The sequence below is a fragment of the Phoca vitulina genome, unplaced genomic scaffold, assembly GCF_004348235.1.
Source record: "Phoca vitulina isolate PV1807 unplaced genomic scaffold, GSC_HSeal_1.0 scaffold1, whole genome shotgun sequence".
NCBI classification, from domain to species: domain Eukaryota; kingdom Metazoa; phylum Chordata; class Mammalia; order Carnivora; family Phocidae; genus Phoca; species Phoca vitulina.
Genome location: NW_022589704.1, coordinates 3,067,627 through 3,089,329, shown reverse-complemented (window position 1 = coordinate 3,089,329; position 21,703 = coordinate 3,067,627). Strand labels below are relative to the sequence as shown.

Sequence of the window (21,703 nt, the reverse complement as noted above, 5' to 3'; positions counted from 1 at the left end):
GGCGGGACAGGGAAGGGTGGAGACACGTGGAATGTGATTTCAGGCATCAGCAGGAACCAAACCATGGGGGGCCGTGAGTGTGAATCCTGCCTGAGGCGAGCGATGTAACTCCCAGGTACTTCTTTCTCTCTTGCCTCCCTGTGTAGTGGTTCTAGAGCTTGCGGGCACCAGCAGCGTCTGTTACCACAGGCTGGTGGATGCTTTCTGTCTGTACTGGTTTGAGTTGAGACTCTCCTTAGCAATGGTGAGTCCTGACCAATCACCCACCTACTGGGTGAGTGACGGAAACCTCCTTCTCTGGACCATGTCAGAGGCTCTTAATTATCCAAGTGGCCAGTCTCTGCCGGTCGATACAGGCTTGGAGCAGGGGCCCCTGGGCCAGAGGAGCCTGACGCTGGCCGACTGGCTGGCCGGGGCTCTGTCTCCAGAGCGTAAACTGAGAGCCCCATGCTGGAGGTGGATGCCTGAGCTGATGATGGTCACGCGGGGTCAGGCTGGAGTTTCTGACTCCATGAGACCAATGGCCAGTCACAGAGGTAATGGCTGACGCTCAGAGAGGGCCAAGGAAGTCCATCTGCCAGATGAGGGAGACTGGTGAGCTGCGAGAGGGACAGCAGGACGGACAGGGTGCCAAAGAGAGAGTGAGACATCGGGACAGAGCCAGACCAAGGTTAAGGGAAACAGAAGCAGAGATGGATGGACAGAGTGGCAGGGAGGGGTCAGCAGAAAGGCAGAGAGAGATTGAATTATCCAAAGCCACAGCAACGTATGTCCTTCGCCCACTGAGATCCTGGGAACGACATCGACGGTCCTGATGGACAGGTGGGCAAGCTACGTGCGCCCCTTGAGTCTGCAGAACCGGGTGACTTCTCTGACCACCAGAACGCAGTGGCTCCCACCTGGCTCTCTCCCTCTCTCGGACACTCCCCTGGGAAGCCGGCTGCCACGTTGTGAGGAGCCCAAGCCCACAGGGAGGCCACGCATGGAGTCCTGACTGACAGCACTGACAGCCTGTGGGCCAGCCTTCGAACTCAGATGTCCTGAGGCACAGACAAGCCTTTCCTGCTGGGCCCCATCCTAATTCCCTGGGAGAGGACACGTGATCACTGTCCTTGGAAGCCACTAAGTTCTTGTTCACCTGGTAACTGATGAGGAGAAAGAGGGAGAGAGGGAGACACAAAGAGAAAGAGACTGTGCCTCAGAGGTAGGCAGAGGTAGAGACAGAGACATGCACATAGCTGAGCAGGGTCAAAGAGACACCGCGAGAGCCAGAGAAGCTTCCGGGTCCAGTGCAGCCTGTTTTTCTAGGCCACCTGCTGTCCCCGAACCAAACTGAAGACTACTTTTTTTAAAAACTTAAAAAAAAAATTATTAATTTTTAAGAGAGAGCGAGCTCACGAGCAGGAGGGAGAGGGAGAAGCAGATGCCCCGCTGAGCAGGGAGCCTGATGCAGGACTCGATCCCAGGACCCTGGGATCATGACCTGAGCCGAAGGCAGACGCTTAACCGACCGAGCCACCCAGGTGCCCCTGAAGACTCCTTTTGACTGAGACCAGCTTCTGTGGGTCTGGCCCCCTCACCGGAACGAATACAACCTTCAAGTGCCCGACGCTGCTGGGAGGAGGGTGTTTCCTGTCCTCTGGGCCTCAGCTGGGCTGGTGGGGGTCACCCTGGGTCTCCTTGGAGTCCCGCATCTTTTTCCTCCTTCCTGCACACAGCAGACAGTGTGCCCCTTCCCAAACCTGATCCCTCAGTGCGCCCTGACGACTTCCCCGTAACACGGGGACAGGCTCCGTGAGTAAGCAGGCCCACGGGGCCTCCCCTCCATAGCCCGCAGAGAGGCCTTCGTCCAACCATCCAACTGTCTGTCCCCTGGGCCTCGATGCTTCCTGTCTCTTTGTGGTGAACTTCACACCCTTCTCTGACTCCTGCCGAAACCCCCCAGCCCCCAGCCCCGCTCTGTCCCTCACAGCCCTGGCTCAGCCGGTGGTCTGTGATTCTGGCTCCATGACCGGGTATATGCGTTTCCTGTGGCTGCCCCCATAAGTTACCATGCACTTGGTGGCTTAAACACGGAAATGTTTTCTCGCACGGTTTAGAGGGCAGAGGTCTAAAATCAATCGAGGTGTCTGCCCAACCGTGTTCCCCCTGGAGGTTGTAGGGGCACGTCCTTCCAGTCTCTTCCTGCTCCCGATGGCCCCTGACTTCCTTAGCTGGGGCCACATCCTCCAGTCTCTGCCTCCTTCTCACGTGGCTTCTCCCTGTGTGTCTCAGTCTCTTACCAACACACCTGTCATTGGATTTAGGGCCTCGCCTGAGTCCAGGGTGCCTGAGATCATTACCCTAATTACATCTGCAACCCCCCTTTTCCCAACAAGATCACACTCACAGGTTTCAGGGGTTAGGAGGTGGACTTATCCTCCTGGGGAGCCACCATGCACCTGGCTGCCTTGGACCATGGGTTCCGTGGACAGGGTCCAGGTTGGCTCACGCCTGCGCTCGGGACCAGGCACAGTGCCTGGACGAGGAACCTTGTCAGTTCTGGTTGATGAATGGCTTTATCCAATTGTTCAATAACAAGTCCTGTGAGAGAATAAAAATATCCATTGGACCAGAGGCAGCTTTTGAGGAACGCACGCATCTGCAAGCAGAGAGAGCGCAGCTCCGCCCAGGGCTCTAAGTCCAGGTGGGAAGAGAGAAACGTGGCGGGTGTGTGCGCGGAGGCTGGCAGAGAGCGCAGGCGCCGAGCTGCTCCGGTGGGGGCGGGGAGGCATCTGGGGAGCCAAGGCACCTGTCCCCCTGGGCGGCTGACGTGGGGATGGGAGGGCCTGAGGTGTGCAGACACCCAGTTCTGGATGTGTCTTGGGAGTGCAGGAGGGAGGACGTTGGAGCGTGTGTAGGAAGGGCCCCACGTGTCCAGCTAAGGAACACGTGGGATTTCCGAGGATCGCTTAGGAATCGTCAGCCCGGGTGACAGAGGCTGAATCTCAGCGAGTGGCTCTGCAGGAAAAATTAACCCGGTGGGGAGGTAGGGAGGGGGCTAGTGGGAGGCAGGCTGGTGGGGAGCAACCTGAGGGCTGGGGTAGGGTCCCAACTCACTCTGGTTTTAAAACTGGGAGTCCTGTGTTAGGGAACCCGCTCGGTCTGGGGCAAAGCGGGAAGGTTGGTCTCCTAGGAGAGGGTGAGTCATGAGGCCCAGGCCACGCCCCAGACCAAATGCATCAGGACCTCTGCGGTGGGGTGGGGTGGGGCCAGGCTTCCTTTTTTTTTTTCTTTTCAATTGTGGTATGATATACATAATAAACTTTACTACTGTATTATTATTTTTAATTTTAACCTTTTAAAAGTGTACAATTCAGTAGTGTTAAGTACATTCACACCATTGTACGTTGGTCAATCTCCAGAACTTTATCATCTTCCCAGACTGAAACTCTGTGTCCTTTAAACAAGTCCCCATTCTCCCCTTCCCCAGCCTCGGGCACCCATGCTATTTTCTGTCTCTATGAATTTGACTCCTTCAGGTGCCTCATATAAGTTGAATCATATAGTATTTGTCCTTTTGTGACTGGTTTATTTCACTTAGCATGATGTCCTCAAGGTTCATCCATGTTGTAGCAGGTGTCAGAATATCCTTCCTTTTTTTTTTTTTTTTTTTAAAGATTTTATTTATTTGAGAGAGAGCGAGAGCATGAGCACACAAGCAGGCGGAGGGGCAGAGGGAGAGGGAAAAGCAGACTCCCCACTGAGCCGGGACCCCATCTAGGGGCTCCATCCCAGGACCCTGAGATCACAACCCCAGTTGAAGTCAGACCCTTAAGGGACTGAGACTCCCAGATGCCCCTTCCTTTTTAAGGCTGAGTATCATTCCCCTGGATGACCAGACCACACTCTGTTTATCTATTGCACCGCTGAGGGGCACTTCGGTTGTTTCCGTGCTTGGGTGTTTTGGAAGCTCCCAGGGGTTCCCCGCCTGCAGCTGTGATGGAGGACCTGCGAGCTGGGCACGCCCCTGGCTCTCTGCCCTGTGGCACCAAGGGCATCACCCCCAAGCCTCTGCCAGGGGTGCTCTCTGCTGTTATCAAGTCCAAACAGCATTGCAGGAAGCCCTCTTCCCCCCACCAAACACCCTCGCAGGGCCGGCCAGGTCTGTAGCCAAGGGAATCCGAGCTCAAGAATGCAAACTCAATACACACAGTTTGGACATTTAAGAAGCCAGAGTGCAGGAAAATGTATACCTTTGTTCCCTAATTTATTCAATAAATGCTTTGTGTGAGGCACTGGGCTATAATTTAATAGACGAGATCCCCGCCCTCATGGAAGGAATTCGGGGGCGCACTCATCTCTTAGCACGGAGATACATGCCCACGGCAGCGGTGCCCAGCCCGCCGAACCTGCTGCGGGGCCAGGGCTGGACGTCCGGCACCTTCGCATCCACGCTCTCCCGGGGCTGCTCCAGGATGAGCGTGGGGACCACCAGAGCTGCCCACTGTGCCCGGCACAGTCCCCCTTCACCCGGGACTCCCCGGACGCGCCGCCGGCCGGGCTGGAGTCCGGGTCCAGTCGGCCTCCCGAGCCGCCCGCGGCCCCGCCCACACCCGCAAGGCACAAGGCCACGCCTCCTTCGCGGGGGCGGGCGCGGGCCCGGCCAACCAGAGCTCCCGGCTAAGAGTTAGGCTCCGCCCCCCAGGTGAGCTTGTTTTCCCAGACTCCTCCACTCCCGTGGAGAAACCGTCGCACTGCCGGCGCGCGCCCCCGACACGGCGCGCCTCCGGACAGCTCGCGCCCCGCCTCGCTGGGCCTCACGTCCGGACCGGAGGCCGGAGGTGGACGCGCTGGCACCCCGCGCGGGGCCCCGTAAGCCCTTGAGGGAGGTGCGCGCCCGCCGGAAGTCGCGCCCCCGACGCGGCCCACCTGCCCGCGGCGCCGGAAGTGGACGCTGCCGCCCTGCTTCCGGTCGGCGGGGCGCGCTCGGGCCGGGGCTGCGGACCGGGGCAAGTCCGGGGCGCCCATGGCGGAGGGTGGCGGCCCCCACGGGCGGGCCGGGCCGGGGCCCGCAGGTAACGTGCGCGAAGCCGTCGGGCCGCGGGGCGGCAGGGCGGCGGGGCAGCGGAGGGCATGGTCCAGCGCCCTGGCCGAGGGACCCCGGCGGCTGCTCCCGGGCCGGGGCCGTGCTTCCTCGTCCCCGGCGGGCCAGGCCCATGGAGCCGCGCCCTGCCGCCAGGGTCGGGTCAGCGCGGCGCGCCGTACGGGGCGGCCCCGGCTGCTGCGTGTGCCCGCTCCTCGGCCTCGCGTGGACATCCTCGCGCTGGGTTTCCTCTCCTGTGGAACTTGCTTTCTAACTGCCGGTCCGTGAGCCGGTGGGGATTTGCTAGGGCCCTTACTGTAAGAACAGGACATGGATCATCTTCCAGCTCTGAGCGCACGGGTCGGGAGAGCCCCCAGAGGCCAGTCCCTCGGGACGGCAGGTGTCTTTTCTCCGCCCTGCCACCTACGGCTTGCCTGGGGTGCTACCGCACATGCACGGGCAAGGGACAGCGATAACGGCATCCCCGGCGAGCTGTCCGTGACACAGCATGTCCAGGGGCCTGTGGCCCACCCGCAGAGGAGGCAGCTAGAAAGCCTCACGCTCACCACCCAAAGTAGCCATCAGATGCAGGGTTTCCACCCTGAGACCTCCCTACTAATAGGATGTGAAGTTGCAGGGCAAGTGAGTTGTTTGCTGTGTTCAGAAGAGGTTCCCTCTTACCCTGTGGTGGGATTTCCCCTGTGTTCGTCGCTGAATTTGCCCTGTGTACCTAATGTGGAGAAGCTGATCAGAGAAACGCAAACCTTAAGTTGTGTTTGCATCTGAAGCTGGTTGTAGCGGGGGCTGCGTTGAGCTGGGCCAGGGAGTGGGTTGAAAAGAGGCCGGCAAAGGGAGGCCCAGAGAAGAACTTAGCAAAAATCTGTGGCTCCCACTTACCCGTCGGCCTTTGCTCTACACTTTCTGAATCTCACTGGCTCCTGCTTTGGGAGCTTTTTCACTCTGTGGGGTGCAACTGCAGGGTTACCGCTGTGGAGGAGGACAGCTGAAGGAAGATTGGGTGGCGGACCGAGGGTTCCTTGAGGCCTGCCTGTTGATCGGCTGCAGGTGTGGTTGTGGGATCAGCTTGAGTGACCCGTGTGTGTGTGAACGCGGGCTGCCCTGCCCACCTGCCAGTGAACTGCTGAGTCTTGAAGGGCAAGGAAGCTTACTCATCACCCCCCTTGTACGTTGGTCAAGTCTTGTCTGCAGTAGGTATTCAAGAGATTGGATTTGAATGTAAAAGCAACTTTATCATTGGAAAGCGTCCACCTGTGGAGGGATGTACTTTCCATCTGTGCCTGGTCCCTTGCTGGGAGTCCGATTTCATACTCTTTCCTTATGCCCCTGTCTGTAAGGATGTCTGCAGAACTCTTGATTATCTGGAGATTATTTCTGGGCTCCAGTGTGAGGGGAAAAACTCGATAATTTGCAAATAGGTGTCTGATTTTACAAATGTGTTGACTACTTATTTTTCATAACTCTGAAGGCTGGGAAGTCCAAGACCAAGGCCCAGCACATTCTTTGTCTGACAGGGCCCTGCTTCCTGGTTCCCAGGTGGCAGTATTCTTGCTTTGTCCTCACATGTGGAGGGTGTGTGGGAGCTCTCTGGGGTCTCTTTCATAAGGACATAATCCCATTCGTGAAGGCTCTTCTCTCATGATCTGTGCAGTCACCTACCAAAGTCACTGCCTCTTGATACCATCACGTTGGAGGGTTAAGATTCCGACATATTTTGTGGGGGAGACACAGACATTCAGTCAGTAGCAACGACTCTTTCTGTTCCTCACGGATTTTGATGCCCATTTATACTAAGGTTTTTTCTGGGCAATTGATTCTGTTTGATTTATTTTTTTATTCTGATAAGAGATAATAAGTTCTGGGGCGCCTGGGTGGCTCAGTTGGTTAAGTGACTGCCTTTGGCTCAGGTCCTGATCCTGGGGTCCTGGGATTGAGCCCCACAGCTGGCTTCTTGCTCAGCGGGGAGCCTGCTTCTCCCTCTTCCTCTGCCTGCTATTCCACCTGCTTGTGCGCTCTCTCTCTGTCAAATAAATAAATAAAATCTTTAAAAAAAAAATCTGTTAACTGGTAGGGTCTTTTTTTCTCATACGTATTAAAAAACAGTTGATTTTTCTTTTTTTTTTTTTTTTTTAAGATTTTATTTATTTATTTGACAGAGAGAGACACAGCGGGAGAGGGAACACAAGCAGGGGTAGTGGGAGAGGGAGAAGCAGGCTTCCCGTGGAGCAGGGAGCCCGATGTGGGGCTCGATCCCACGATCCCGGGATCATGACCTGAGCCGAAGGCAGACGCTTAACGACTGAGCCACCCAGGCGTCCCAAAACAGGTGATTTTTCACTTATATTTCCAGATAAACTTTTTTTAAGTAAGTTCCACGCCCAGCATGGAGCCCAGTGGGGGGCTTGAGTCAACAGGACTCATCTTAACTCAAGGTTAAGATAAGCTCAAGACCTGAGCTGAGAGATCAAGAGTCAGACGCTTAACTGAGCCACCCAGGTGCCCCTCCAGATAGACTTTTATAATATTTTTGTCACATCTCATAAAAAACTCTGAAGAGATTTATTAAAACCACTTAATTTGTTATCACTTAAAATCTTTTTAGCATTGACTCATCCTGTCCAAGCACATGGTACGGTTTACTCTAGTCATCTTTATTGTTTTCCAGTTTTATAGTCTTCATTATGTGAAGCTGGCTTTCTATTTATATGCATATATTTTAACATTTTCCTTCTTAACTGAGGTGTAACTTACATTCAGTGAAGCGCACCCATCTTAGGTTGCCGTCTTAATGAGTTAAGCATGGAGGCTCCTGTGAGGTCACGGCCCAGGTCGGCTCGCTGCAGTCATCCTGTTGCAGAGAGCAGCATTTGTTTGGCTGTTGAATTTTGCCAAATCCAGGTCTTTTTGTAATATAGGAGATGATTATATGGTTTTCCCCAGTATTAAGACACTGCTACATTCTTGGGATAAACAGAGTAATATTATGGTGGATTGTTTTTTTTTTTTATTTTTTATGGTGGATTTTTGATACGTATTTTAAGTTGCACCTTGCTAATATTTTATTTAGGATCTTCCGTATTCTTCAGTAGGGTTGACGCATTGCCTCCTGTCCCACCAATGTCTTAAAAATTATTACCCTTGTCAGATTTGGTATCAGGATTGTGCTTGTTTCACTAAGGGAAACTTTTCTGTATTTTTCTAAGCCCTGGGCGTTTCTGGAGCGTGGGAATGATTTATTCTTGTGAGTTTGAGGTACCCAGGTAGACTGAAGACAAAGGGTTTGTTGCAGACGGCGCCCCCTATTGGTTGGTGTTGGCCAGGTTTCCCCTAGCTGACAGGAGCCCCTCTCTTCAGTGCAGGTCCTAATCTGAAGGAGTGGCTGAGGGAGCAGTTTTGTGACCATCCGCTGGAGCACTGTGAGGACACGAGGCTCCATGATGCGGCCTACGTGGGGGACCTCCAGACCCTCAGGAACCTGCTGCAAGAGGAGAGCTACCGGAGGTGAGCATCACTGTCCTGGGGCTGGCCCAGTGCTGCCCGAAGCTGAGGTGTGTGATCCGTGAGGGCACTATGTCTCCCTGGTGAGCAGGTGAAGACCCTGATGCTTTACAGTGTTAGAGGACAGGGGAGAAAAGGAGACCGAGGGAGCATGGCCAGACTTGTAGGAGATAGCCAGGTAGGGAGGGTAGGGAGACCTGAATTCAAGTCCAGATCGGTCATTGACCTTTATATTTTCTGGAAACTTCTGGCCCTCTCTGGTGTCAGCTTTCTTGATGTTAGTCCTGATGGCAGCACTGTTACTGTCTTCAAGAGTGGTCCTGCCCCCTTCCAAGTCTCTTGTGGCTCTTTACCCTAAGCTGTATACGTGAGTTCTCCTAACTTTGTTATTTTCATGTGGTTACCCCCCTGTGGGTGCAGATTTCCTGATGTACCCTCCTCTGGCATCTCTGATCCCCAGCTGTCTGCCTCCTGGGCCTGGGGCTCAGCCTCACACCGGCCGTCTCATCACCCGGGGATATGCTGTGTGTTCACCTTCTTATTCCCTTTGTCTGTAGTGCCCAGCCTGCTGCCCACCAGATCCTGCCCATTCCTGCCCATTCCTCCACACCGGCTCAGGCTCTTCCTTCGAAGCAGTGGGTGTTGATACTACTTTTTTCCCACCAGGAACCCCTGGGAGAGCACAGAGTCTTCCTTCCCTCTGGGTGTTCTCTGATTGCTTTGTGGGTCGAAGATTGGAGTCCCAGCTAGATTAGCAACTGACCTGCAACCAGCAACTCCTTCCTGCTTTGTGTTTCTTTCCCCTTCAGGGTTAAGATGGCAGTGAATTGATAGAAGAAATGTCTTCGGGTCAATATTGAAATGAATGCCGCTTTTTATGAATAGCTCCCAAGAGAAGGATTTCTAACAATTTAAGAATAGGGTTCTTTTTTTTTTTTTACTTCTGATGTCTTAGCATTATTTCATCAGAATAGATACCAGTATTTAAAAAAAAAAAAAAAAAAGCTCTAAATACCCAGAAAGGATTGTCATACAAAGATGGCAAATGGATTCTGCATGAATATTTAATGCAAATGACTCAGGCCCAAAGGAAACCTTAAATTTGCAGGTGCCACAGTAGAATAAAAACAATATGCAACAGTAGAATAAAAACAATAGAATAGAGTTCAACTAGGTATTTTCATATTGCTTTTCCAAGTACTTTTTTTTTCTTTCTTCTTCTATCTGGCTTGAAAAAATCTGTTTCTCAGTGATCTGTTTCTGTTGCTCTGTACTTTGACCATGAGTCCTTGGAGTGTTCCTTGGTCTTCTTGGCTAGTGGGAGCCAGAGCTCAGCTGAAGGAGGAAGCCCTGGCCCACTGTGTATCTGTGTGTCACTCTTCAGTGGGCTGGATGGCCATGCTTTGTTCACAGCTGCACTGGGAGCCTGAAGTGAACTGTGTCTTGGTTGATGACGTGGTGGGTCCGTGGGCTGCATGGCCACGGCATTCCTTGACAGGGAGTCACAGTTTGATCGTCAACTTCTGATGAGAGCTGAGCATAGCCCGTTGCCCTCTGCTGCTGGCCGGGAGTGGAGCGCTGCGTGGCCTTGGCCACTTCTGCAGGCTGTCATTTGTGCCGTGTCACAGGGAGAAGGACCACAGGGGTCACCTGGTCCCAGTGGGGATGCCAAGACCCAGCCTCAGGCCTCCACAGCAAGTGGCTGGTGAGACGGGGCCTCAGGACCCTGGCGGGCTGCCAGCGCGTGCGCTGCTCTCCATCCTGCGCTGCCTCCCTGGGCACACCCTTCCACCCTTTGGGAGATCTCAGATCTTAGCTCTGCGCCTCAGTGTCCTCCGCTGTGGAATGGGCTCTCCACATCTGCCCTGCCCCACGCCCAGACCCAGCATCTCATAGAACAGAGCACACGCGGAGGCATTCTTGAGGCCCGGGAGTCCCCGTTTGAAGAGGTTGCCCTCCCGTTCTCTGTTGCCAGCATGGACCAGTATGGGAGGAAGCAGGGCAGCTTGTGGGTTTCCCAGCTGCCCCTCACAGCCTGGCTCCCCTGTGTTCTCTCTTAGCCGCATCAACGAGAAGTCTGTCTGGTGCTGCGGCTGGCTCCCCTGCACACCGCTGAGAATCGCGGCCACTGCGGGCCACGGGAACTGTGTGGACTTCCTTATCCGGAAAGGGGCCGAGGTGGATCTCGTGGACGTAAAAGGACAGACCGCTCTGTACGTGGCTGTGGTGAACGGACACCTGGAGAGCGCCCAGATCCTGCTGGAAGCCGGCGCCGACCCCAACGGAAGCCGGCACCACCGCAGCACCCCCGTCTACCACGCGTCGCGTGTGGGCAGGGCCGACATCCTGAAGGCCCTCATCAGGTCAGTGCTGCCGACGCCTGGCCGCCCTTGCCCCGTGGCCGCGGCTTCCCGTGGCCACGTCCTCTTTCCCTGTTGTCTGTATTTACTCCTCTGTCTGTGAAGTTAGGTGTGTTGGAAGAATTGTCTGTTAGTCTTTTTAAAGAGCTGTTTCTTAGCTCTGCCAGTTCTCTTATTTTTCTGCTTACTAATTTTTTTCCCCCATTTTCCTTAATTTTTCTCTTTTTTCAGTTGAATGATTGATTATTCATTTTTGTTCTGAAAGTGTCAGCTTTCAAGGTTATTATTACCTTTGCCTTTAGCTTTGGTCTTATCTGCTAAGCTTTTACCCCGTATTTAAATTAAGTATTATTGAAGTTGATTTCCTCCTTGTTCTTATGGAGGAGAAAGGTTTAATACACATTTTTTATGAACTACTTTTATTGTATTGTGCTCAGATAGTGTGGAGCGTATAATTTGCATTTTGGGGCTTCTTTTGAATTTTTAATTTTTTTTAATGTCACACGATGTTGTTGTGGGTTATGCTCATTATTAAACCAGAGGGAAGCTGTAGGTCTCATTGAAGGCTCGTTTACACAGCATTCTGTCACATTTAGTTTTTAATCTTTTTGGGCTTGAGTAGTTCTTTGGGTGCTCACCTTTCTTATTCGACTGTACAGGATTCTTTGTTTTTTAAACACAGTTAACATTGTGGCCATAGCTGATGTTAGGTCTATGGCTCTCTTTTGGTTTCTTAGCTGTTCCTTATTGTGTATGTTTGTTCCATGATCTAGATTTTCTTTGCTTTCCCTTTCTATTATTTTAGATGGTTTATGGTCTTATTTTAATTGTACGAATGGTTACATTTTTAAAAAATTTGAACCAGATTATATTTTCATTTTCTGTGTCTCCAGTGACTTCTTTCTACCAAAGGTGCTTTTTTTCCGTGCCTTGCTCTGGAGGTGTTTCCTGTGGTTGGACAGAGTATAGTTTAGGTAGCCAGTTTTCAGTGTGGGAAGGATTGGGTAAGGCTCCTATTGTTACGGGCTGCAGTGCGGACGGTTTTCAGGAGCAGGAGACCTGGCGTTCCCTTGCCCAGCGCAAGGTGTGGTTTTTGAATTAGGTACTGAGAATATATTTATTACATTAAAAGTTTTTTTTTTTTTTTATTTTTTATTTTTTTTATGACTATGGAATTGGCTTTTGGAAAGACGGACGAGGGTATTATGGTATTTCCCTTCTCTTTAAAAATCTTTAGCCTGATCATCTAAGCCACCTCAGTCCTATATCTTTGCATCTTAGAGAATGTAAGTCATTAATTTGGAAATATTTTTGAATAGGATCAATCAATGAAATTTCATCTTGGTTCCAGAAATCCCTTTAGGCATTTCAGTCAGTTCATGATGCACAACTGCTTTGAATTAACTGTAGGCTTGACTTTCAGAAGTACGTATACAGATGCCCTGTTTGAGAAGGTGTTGGTGTTACTAAGATCCCTCATTCCCTCACTGGCGTGCAGGACATTGCTGTTACAATGAGGTACCAAGAACACATACTAAAAAGTTTTCTATTTTCTGAATTACCAGGTAAGTGACTTACTGACCTTTCGAAAAGGGAGTGATATGGTTGAGTTATTGAACAAATAATACGATCTAAATATAATGTCAGCTCCTGCCTTCCTAGGTCATTGTTCCTTACACGCAGGGCTCTCTGCTGTCACGCTGTAATTTGCTGTTTCTCTGCAAGTAAATTCCATTTTGTTACTTGTAAATTCCCTTGATATGTGTTGCTGATTTTTTTTTTTTTTTAAAAAAGGTAAGGAGTGGTGTTTCTGTATGTGCAAAATTTATATTGATTCACTGAGTTGTCCCAGTGGTTCCTTGGCAGAGATATTAAAAACAGGAGGGGAATTTTGGAAAATATTCAGGATTAAAATTAACTGGATCCTATCCAGCATATTTTTATGAGTGGATGAAGGGCTGTCTTTCCCATAGCTCAGCTAATACCAGATTGTCATATTGCCCAAAATTACAAACATTTTTGAAAGACCTATCCCTAACAAAAGGAGGAAAAAAAAAAATCACTGCTTAAAATCTAGTTCTCTTTTTCTTTATTGGTTGAGTATGTGAAATGAAATGGCAGTTTCTGCTTGGTTTGGTGTGTGTTGTAGAATGTTTCTCCTGTCACTGCTGGAGTGTCTGGGAGGCTGGGCGATGTTTGCATTTGACGATGCTGCGCGGCTTCAGTGGGGAAGGGACTGTCCTGGGAGCACATCGGTCGGTGTGCCCCTCCCTTCTCCTCCTTAGGCCTGTGCTTGCTGCAAGCAGAAGTATGGGTTTCAGGGAGAAGTTCCTTCGGACACTCAGAATGTGCTGAAGAGACAGGCGATGGACTATGACTGCTGGCCAGCCGTTTATGTCATGGCCTGGAAAATGGTCCTGTTTCCTGTGCCCTAGGCCCCTGCCTGTCCGCCCGTCTTCTCTGCTTCTACATGCCGTCATTTCCTAATTCCAAGAACCCCGTGCCGACAAAATGTGTGTGGCATTGTAGGTCTGTCTGGGGTGATGGAAGCTCAGGGAGGCGGGTGCTGGTGGTCGAGTGTTGACTCCGAGCAGAGTCGGTAACGTGCGCCAGGCAGGGGATCTCAAGGGAGCGAGACTGCGCTCTTCTCCACATCTGTCCGGGTGCACAGGCTTGCGCTTGGGCCCGCTACTGCTGATGTTCGCTTTGATCTTTTGATTAAGGTGGTGTCTGTCAGGTTTCTCCAATGTAAAGCTATTCTTTTTCCTCTCTGTAATTATTTAATTCGTATTTTGTGGAGAGGTACCGTGCAACACGTATATATCATATTTCTCATCAGATTTTTAATTTATGCATTTATTTGTGTTAGACTTATAGTTCCGTGTATTATCCAGGGAGTTTTACTCCCCTATTATTACGACTTAGTTTGATGCTCAGATTGTCTCCGATTTGGCTGCAGGGAGCCCTGTCATACTGGAGGCCAGCTCTGGCCTTACGGCATGTCCCCCGCAGCCTTTGAACAGTTCCTTACTTTCTTTTATAACAATATAGTCTAGGCTCATCTAGCACTGTGTCTGTCTTAGCCCTGGAATTAGTCATTTCTCCGAAGAGTCCTGGTTTCTCTTAGTGGAGAATGGTGGTTAGAAGCCAAGATTTTTGCTTATGGGCTATTGTTGTTTTCAGGCCCTCCGATGGGACAGAGCTAAGGTTACATATACACATTTTTATCTATATTTCTGTATCTACATACATTGACAGTTGAGTTCACCCTGATACTTCTAATCCAATCTGGTACCACAGGGGTCATCCTACTTTTTCTTCCTTTCCGAATTTATTATTTGCTTTTCCAGCAGAGACCTGGTTCCCCTTCTCCTTAACATATTTACTTATTTTGCCAGCCCCCCACCTGTAACCAGACTAGTGTTGCTGTCCCCTCTCACACGACTCCTCACCTGATGTGGGCTGTAATACCCCACGCCAGACAGCATTTTTAGCAAGCACGCTCTTAACTTTGCCAGCACTCTGATACCCTGAGCCAGGCCTCCCTCCGTGCTTGCGTCCGTGGCCTCTGCTTAGATTAAAGGGACCTAGATTAGTAGTTTGCATTTGGGAGAACTCCAAATTCCTGATAGTAAGTCTGTATTTGGACTTCCCTGGGGGCAGGGACAAGGGCACGTCCCTTGTGGGGACCCTGAAGCCTCTGCCTTTTGAGAGTCATTTAGAGGTTGGCTCTGCTGAACAGTGTGGCTTCCAGTTCAGGCTGCTTGCTCCTGCACCCATGCTGTGCGAGATGCATTTCCTCATGTCTGGGCTGTCACTGCGCCTCCCGGCACCCGTAGGGATTGTCTCGGGGACTGCAGCGAGCGTGCCCCTCTGCGTGAAGCTCCCTGCTGGCAAGCTCTGCTTCCTGTCTCAGGTCCTTCGAGGGGAATCTGGTGCTGTGGTGTCTAGCGCACCCAGAAGGAGGAGCCGCCCTGCAGGCAGGACATCATGGCGCCATCTGGATACGCGGTTGGGCTACAGTGGGTTTTTTTTTGCTTTTAGTTTATGGGGATTGCCTTTAATTTGTTTTATGACATTTATGTGGTTCCAAAGTCAAATCTATAAAACAAAGTATATTAAAAGAAGTCTAGCTTCTGTGTTGGTCTCCTTCAACTCCCCTATAGATGACCATTTTAAAACTTTTATGTTTTATCTCTCCATTGTTAAAACATAAGCATAATGTGTATATGTCTAGGTATGTGTCATATACATGTATGTATCGTAACCACTTTCCCTCTGATAAACAGTAGCATAGTACACACTTTCACTGTCCTGCCTTTCTCACTTGTTAAATGTGTTCTGAGGTCATTCCAGAGCAGTATTTAGCGATACTCCTCATGCCTTTTCATAGCGGTTCATTGCTGCTTTATATGGATGGGCCACGGTTGGTTCAACCAGTCTCCTGTTGAGGGACCTCTGGGTTGTTTCTTGCCTTCAGCTGTTATGGATAATGTTTTAATGAATTGTCGTGTGCATGCATCTTTTCAGAATTTTGCAAATGTAACTTGGGAAGAGATTCCAAGAGTGTGATTGGTGGGTCAGAGGGTAAATGCATATGTAATTTTGCCACTTCTTGCCAAATTTCCTGCTAGTGGGATTGTTCCCCTTTGCATTGCCCCCAGAACTAAATGAGACTTCTTGTTTCTTTAAAGCTTGGTCAATAAAATTTTGATTTTCTCCATTGTAATAGGTGAGAAGTAGTATCTCAGGGTAGTGTTTTTTTTTAATTAAAAAAATACAATGTTACATTAGTTTCAGGTGTAAAGGTAGTTTTAATTTGCATTTGTGTTATGAGTGAGGCTGAGCATCCTTTCAAATGGCTGAGAGATGCTTGCCACTGTCAGCGTCTCTAGCTCGTTTTCCTGTAGAACAGTTGATCTTTTCCTTTTTTAATATGGATTCTTTTTTTTTTTAAAGATTTTATTTATTTATTTGTCAGAGAGAGAGAGAGCACAAACAGGGAGAGGCAGCAGGCAGAAGGAGAAGCATGCTCTCCGCTGAGCAGGGAGTCTGATGCGGGACTCGATCCCAGGACCCTGGGATCATGACCTGAGCTGAAGGCAGGCGCTTAACCGACTGAGCCACCCAGGCATCCCGATCTTTTCCTTTTTAAAAAAAAAGATTTTATTTATTTATTTGAGAGAGAGAGAGGGAGCATGAACGAGCAGGGGGGAGGGGCAGAGGAGAGTCGCAAGCAGATCCCGTGCACAGCATGGACCCCAACACGGGGCTAGATCCCAGGATCATGACCCTGAGATCACAACCCGAGCTGAAACCAAGAATCGGATGCTTAACTGACTGTGCCACCCAGATGCCCTGATCTTTTCCTTTTATTAGCTCTTTCTGTATTAAGGATATTAATCCTTTGTAACATTCCCCCAACTTTTCCACTTACTGTTTTACTTTGCTTATGCTGCTTTTTGCCATGCAAACATTTTTCTTTGTTTAATTTTCTTTTTTAGAATTTTTTAAAAGATTATTTATTTACTCATTTGTCAGAGAGAGTGCGCGCTCGCACAAGCAGGGGGAGCGGCAGGCAGAGGGAGAAGCAGGCTCCCCCTTGAGCAGGGAGCCTGATGCGCGGCTCAGTCCCAGGCTCAGTCCCAGGACCGTGGGATCATGACCTGAGCTGAAGGCAGACGCTTAACCGACTGAGCCACCCAGGCGTCCCTCTTTGTTTAATTTTCATGTTAAAAAGCTTTCCTGTTATATCTTTTCTTGTTTGATATTCCAAATAGATGTTATAATCAACTTCTGTAACTCCAGAGATGTTAGTTTTATTTGTATTTATAATCAAGTTCTTTTTTTTTTTTTAAGATTTTATTTATTTATTCATAAGAGACAGAGAGAGAGAAAGAGAGAGGCAGAGGCAGAGGAAGAAGCAGGCTCCCCGCTAAGCGGGGAACCTGATGCGGGACTCAATCCCAGGACCCTGGGATCATGACCTGAGCCGAAGGCAGACGCTTAACCATCTGAGCCACCCAGGCGCCCTATAATCAAGTTACTCTAAGAATGGGATTTTCATTTTTATAACAGACTTCAGGAAACTGATCTCTTAATAGTGTTGAGCCCTCCTCTCCAAGGTGGGGGTGGGGCTTTCCATTTCCAAAGTCTGCTTGTATGACTTTAGGAGTATTTTGTAAACATGTACTATTAAGTTTATGCTTAGATATCTCATTTTAAAATTTATTTTGCTTTCATAAATGAGGTCTTTTCCATTTTGTCTGTGAACTTATTTTTGTATGTATGAAGGCTGTTGATTTTATGATTTTATAATTTTATTAAAGTAATAAATTCTCTCATTGCTTATTGTATTTTCATTAATTGTTCAGGGCTTTCCAGACATAGTCATATCCTCTGAAAATAAGGAAAGTTTTTTCTCTTCCTTTATGATCTTAATCAGCTAATTGCTTTCTCTTGTCTGATTGCACTAAAATACCCTTATTTAAAAATGTCTGAATTAGGGGCACCTGGGTGGCTCAGTTGGTTGATTGTCTGACTCTTGATTCCGGCTCAGGTCGTGATCTCAGGGTGTTGAGATCAAGTTGCGCACCCTCTCTCTCTCAAATAAATAAATACATCTTTAAAATGTCTGAGTAATAGTGGGCTGGAGAATGGGTGTAAGCAGCTTGCTCTGGCTTCCATAGGAGAGCCGCCCCTCTCCCCATTAGGTGAGACGCCAACATCTGGGTTTTATCTTGTGAAGGAAATGTCTATCACTTCTTATTTTATTGAGTATTTATAAACCTGCATTAGTGTTGAGTTTTGTCTCATGCCTTCTTTTTTTCATCTATAGAGGTAATCATGATTTTCCCCTTAGTTCTGTGAATATGATGGACTGTGTTCTTAGGATTTCTAATATTGGAACCAGCCTTGCATTCTTGGAATAACCCGCATGAGGTCATGGTATATTGCTTTCTTTTTTTTTTTTTATTTTTTATTTTTTATTTTTTATTTTTTAATTTTTTTTATTGTTATGTTAATCCCCATACATTACATCATTAGTTTTAGATATAGTGTTCCATGATTCATTGTTTGTGCATAACACCCAGTGCTCCATGCAGAACGTGCCCTCCTCAATACCCATCACCAGGCTAACCCATCCTCCCAACCCCCTCCCCTCTAGAACCCTCAGTTTGTTTTTCAGAGTCCATCGTCTCTCATGGTTCTTCTCCCCCTCCGATTCCCCCCCTTCATTCTTCCCCTCCTGCTACATTCTTCTTCTTCTTTTTTTCTTTCTTAACATATATTGCATTATTTGTTTCAGAGGTACAGATCTGAGATTCAACAGTCTTGCACAATTCACAGCGCTTACCAGAACACATACCCTCCCCAGTGTCCATCACCCAGTCACCCCATGCCTCCCACCCCACCCCCCACTCCAGCAACCCTCAGTTTGTTTCCTGAGATTAAGAATTCCTCATATCAGTGAGGTCATATGATACATGTCTTTCTCTGTTTGACTTATTTTGCTCAGCATAATACCCTCCAGTTCCATCCACGTCGTTGCAAATGGCAAGATCTTATTCCTTTTGATGGCTGCATAATATTCCATTGTATATGGTATATTGCTTTCTTAATATACTTTGGATTTGCTTTGCTAACATTTTATTGAAGGTGGTTAAGTTGATACTCATAAGTGAAATTAGTTGGTAGTTTTTTTTTAATGGTGTGGCTTTTGTCAGGTTTTGGGATTGTTTTGCTAATTTCATAAGATGAATTTGGAATTTTTCCTTTTTTTTTCCCCTTTTTTTTGAAGTACTTTGAATAGCCGTAAGATTGTCGGCTCTTCAAAGGGTTTGAAGAGTTCCCCGATGAATTTGTTGTGTGGGTGGCTTCCAAGTTCTTAAGTACGATCTTACCTTCCTGGAAGTCATGAGACTGCTGTGACCTGTGGCGTCTCCTCAGCGGCTCCCCGGTGCTCATGGAGGTCAGGGCTGTCTCCGGTGCTGTGGGGATCTGTTGACTTCGGTCAGTCTACCGCAAGGTCTCACTGTCCCTGTGTCTCCCTGTAGGTATGGGGCTGACGTCGACGTCAACCACCACCTGACTCCTGACATCCGGCCCCCTTTCTCCCGGCGCCTCACCTCCTTGGTGGTCTGCCCCTTGTATATCAGCGCAGCCTACCACAACCTCCAGTGCTTCAGGCTGCTTCTCCAGGCAGGGGCGAACCCCGACTTCAACTGCAATGGTCCTGTCAACACGCAGGGCTTCTACAGGGGCTCCCCCGGGTGTGTCATGGATGCCGTCCTGCGTCATGGCTGTGAAGCGGCCTTCGTGAGCCTGCTCGTAGAGTTCGGAGCCAACCTGAACCTGGTGAAGTGGGAATCCTTGGGCCCAGAGTCAAGAGGCAGAAGGAAGGTGGACCCTGAGGCGTTGCAGGTCTTTAAAGAGGCCAGAAGTAAGTGGCCTGAGTTCCCTTCTGACTTGCAGTCTGTGTGGGTTACTTGAATGAATTGAGCTGTAGTGATTAAAACAAACTCTTCCAACAAAGCACTTAGTCAGAATCTGCAGTTAGGGCTAGGAAGTTTCTAGAATACTCCCAGATTGGTCTTTTCAAATTCCTAGACACCAAGAGTTGATATAAAGAAATATATAAAAGTACATGTTCAAAGTTCCTGGAATTATAGTCGACTGCTTTACCTCTTTGCTCTGCTTTGTGACCCCAGAGTCCTTCACTTAACGCGTGGTTTTTAAATGTTTGACAATAAATTGCAAGCCCTTCCTCCTCTAGGGGTCCTCATGCCCTTTCTTCAGTTCCACTCAAATACCATTACTTTTATTGTGTGATACGTCTGGTTTTTGTTAGAATCGACTCCATAGCTTGCTTATTTATGAAGAAAGATTTTGCTAATGAATTAATAAATCAATGGCCAGATTGTTTGCTGTTGATCTGGAGCTTGGTCTTCGTGTCCGAGGCTCACTCTGGGGCTCAGAAGTGGACCTTGTGCACCTCCTGCCGGCTGCTGTGGGCCCTCTATGACCTGCCCACGCCTGGCCTCCTTCTCGCCTGGGTCTCGAGGACATCTGAGTTGAAAACCTTTTCCCTAACCCTGGCCTCTCACAGAACTTGAGTTCATTGTGTTTCTGTTGTTGGAGTTTCCTAAGCCGGTCATTAAAACGTGCTCCCGGTGAGCCTTCCCCCACAGAGCTGGTTAGTGGTCAGTTGGAGTCGTTCTGAGAGAGGCTGCCTGCCTCGTGCCTGCTTCACAAGGCAGAGACGTGGTTAGGCTTTTGACCCACCACAACACTGTGAGCCTGCACTCCTCACAGACTGCTTGGCCTGTCTGTCCGGGGTCCCCCGGGAGCTCCTGGGATTGACCAAGAGCAGAGGCTGACGGAGGGTTAGGGTCCGTCGTTCACACCTGTCCCGGCCTTCAGTGGTCAGCTCTTGTTTCTGTCTAGGAAATTAAACCCGGTCAAGGAGGTGCCATCCCGGTGGGCAGGTGCCCCAGGTGAAGATTGCACTCCTTGTGCAGGCGGAGGAGTGGATGACAGACCCTCCTCCCCGGGGCCACTCTCTCTACTGTAAAATTGGGAAGTTGGCAGTGAGCACTCAGGGCAGTTCTGTCAGTCTCAGCCAGCCTCTGGCTAACCTCCCTCCCTCTGTCTCCCTTTCTTCCCTCGGCGTTCCAGGTGTCCCCAGGACCTTGCTGAGTCTGTGCCGTGTGGCTGTGAGAAGAGCTCTTGGCAAATACCGACTCCATCTGATTCCCTCGCTGCCTCTGCCAGACCCCATAAAAAAGTTTCTGCTTTATGAGTAGAATGCAAGTGCAGCAGTTGATTGCAGTGAGGAGGAAGGTGATCTGCAGTGAAAGTCGACACCGATTCTTGCCCCGGTGAACCACATCCTGTCTGTGCTGCTGACGGAATCCCATTTGGCTGTTGGTAAAGCAGAAACGGCCTTGTTCTCATGGACTGTAATTCCATCTCAGGTGCTCGGGGCATTGGACAGTCCTGGGGTCATTGTCAGCTGAAAAGTTCATACAAAACTTCATTTTGTTCTTCCTCAGTATCTCTGTTTTGGATTCTCTCGGTAGCAAATTCACGAAGTGGGCCTTGCGGTGTGTGTAAGTACGGGCTGAGATTGGAGGTCTGCTAATAGTTGCAGTGGGGAAGACTCCTAGCACTTTCCAGAACTGTGCTTCTGTTTATATTTTTACTTCTCGATTTCATTGTAAAGCCTTCTAATACCTAAATGAAAAGAGAGTTTTGGTTAAAAAAAAAAAAAAAAAAAAAAAGTAGAGTACAGAAATGCAGTTCATGAATTTGCTGGTTTGTTTTCCCTGCTCCTGGGGGTGACGTGGCATTTGTCTGCACTCACCCCTTCCTTGCCACTTCCGTGTACTCTTCTTGTGGTGGTGTCCTCTGTTAATTGTCTTCCTTCCAGGATGGTTTCTTGGGTGCATGGATCGGCTGTGTTAGCTCAGTCAGGACCTGCGTTTGTTCAGAGTCTAGAGGGAGGACCTTCTGCAGTGCTGCACCTGTTCTCACACCTCACCGCGCTCGCATCACGCCAGCAGGTCCCACAAACTCTCTGCCCTTTCCCTTTGAGGAGCTTCCAGACATGGATTGATTTTAGGAGGGCCGCACTGAAGAACTAGCCAGTAAAATGACTGCCTACATTCGGACCAAGGACCGCTCCAACAGCATTCACTGCCAGTTCTAACCGAAGGGAACACCTGTGGCGCTGCCTTGTAGTCCTTGCACACTCCAGGGT

At 49.5% G+C, this 21,703-nt stretch overlaps 1 protein-coding gene across 1 annotated transcript; it reads left to right on the top strand.

Moving 5' to 3' along the window:
• The first annotated feature begins 4,723 nt into the window (after positions 1 to 4,723).
• ASB1 (ankyrin repeat and SOCS box containing 1) lies at positions 4,724 to 21,225 on the top strand. Its single transcript, XM_032390756.1, has 5 exons — positions 4,724 to 5,057; positions 8,443 to 8,584; positions 10,642 to 10,944; positions 18,999 to 19,384; positions 20,620 to 21,225. The coding sequence occupies exons 1-5, from the start codon at positions 5,009 to 5,011 to the stop codon at positions 20,745 to 20,747; spliced, it is 1,008 nt and encodes a 335-aa protein (XP_032246647.1). The 5' UTR covers positions 4,724 to 5,008; the 3' UTR covers positions 20,748 to 21,225.
• The last annotated feature ends 478 nt before the right edge of the window (positions 21,226 to 21,703 follow it).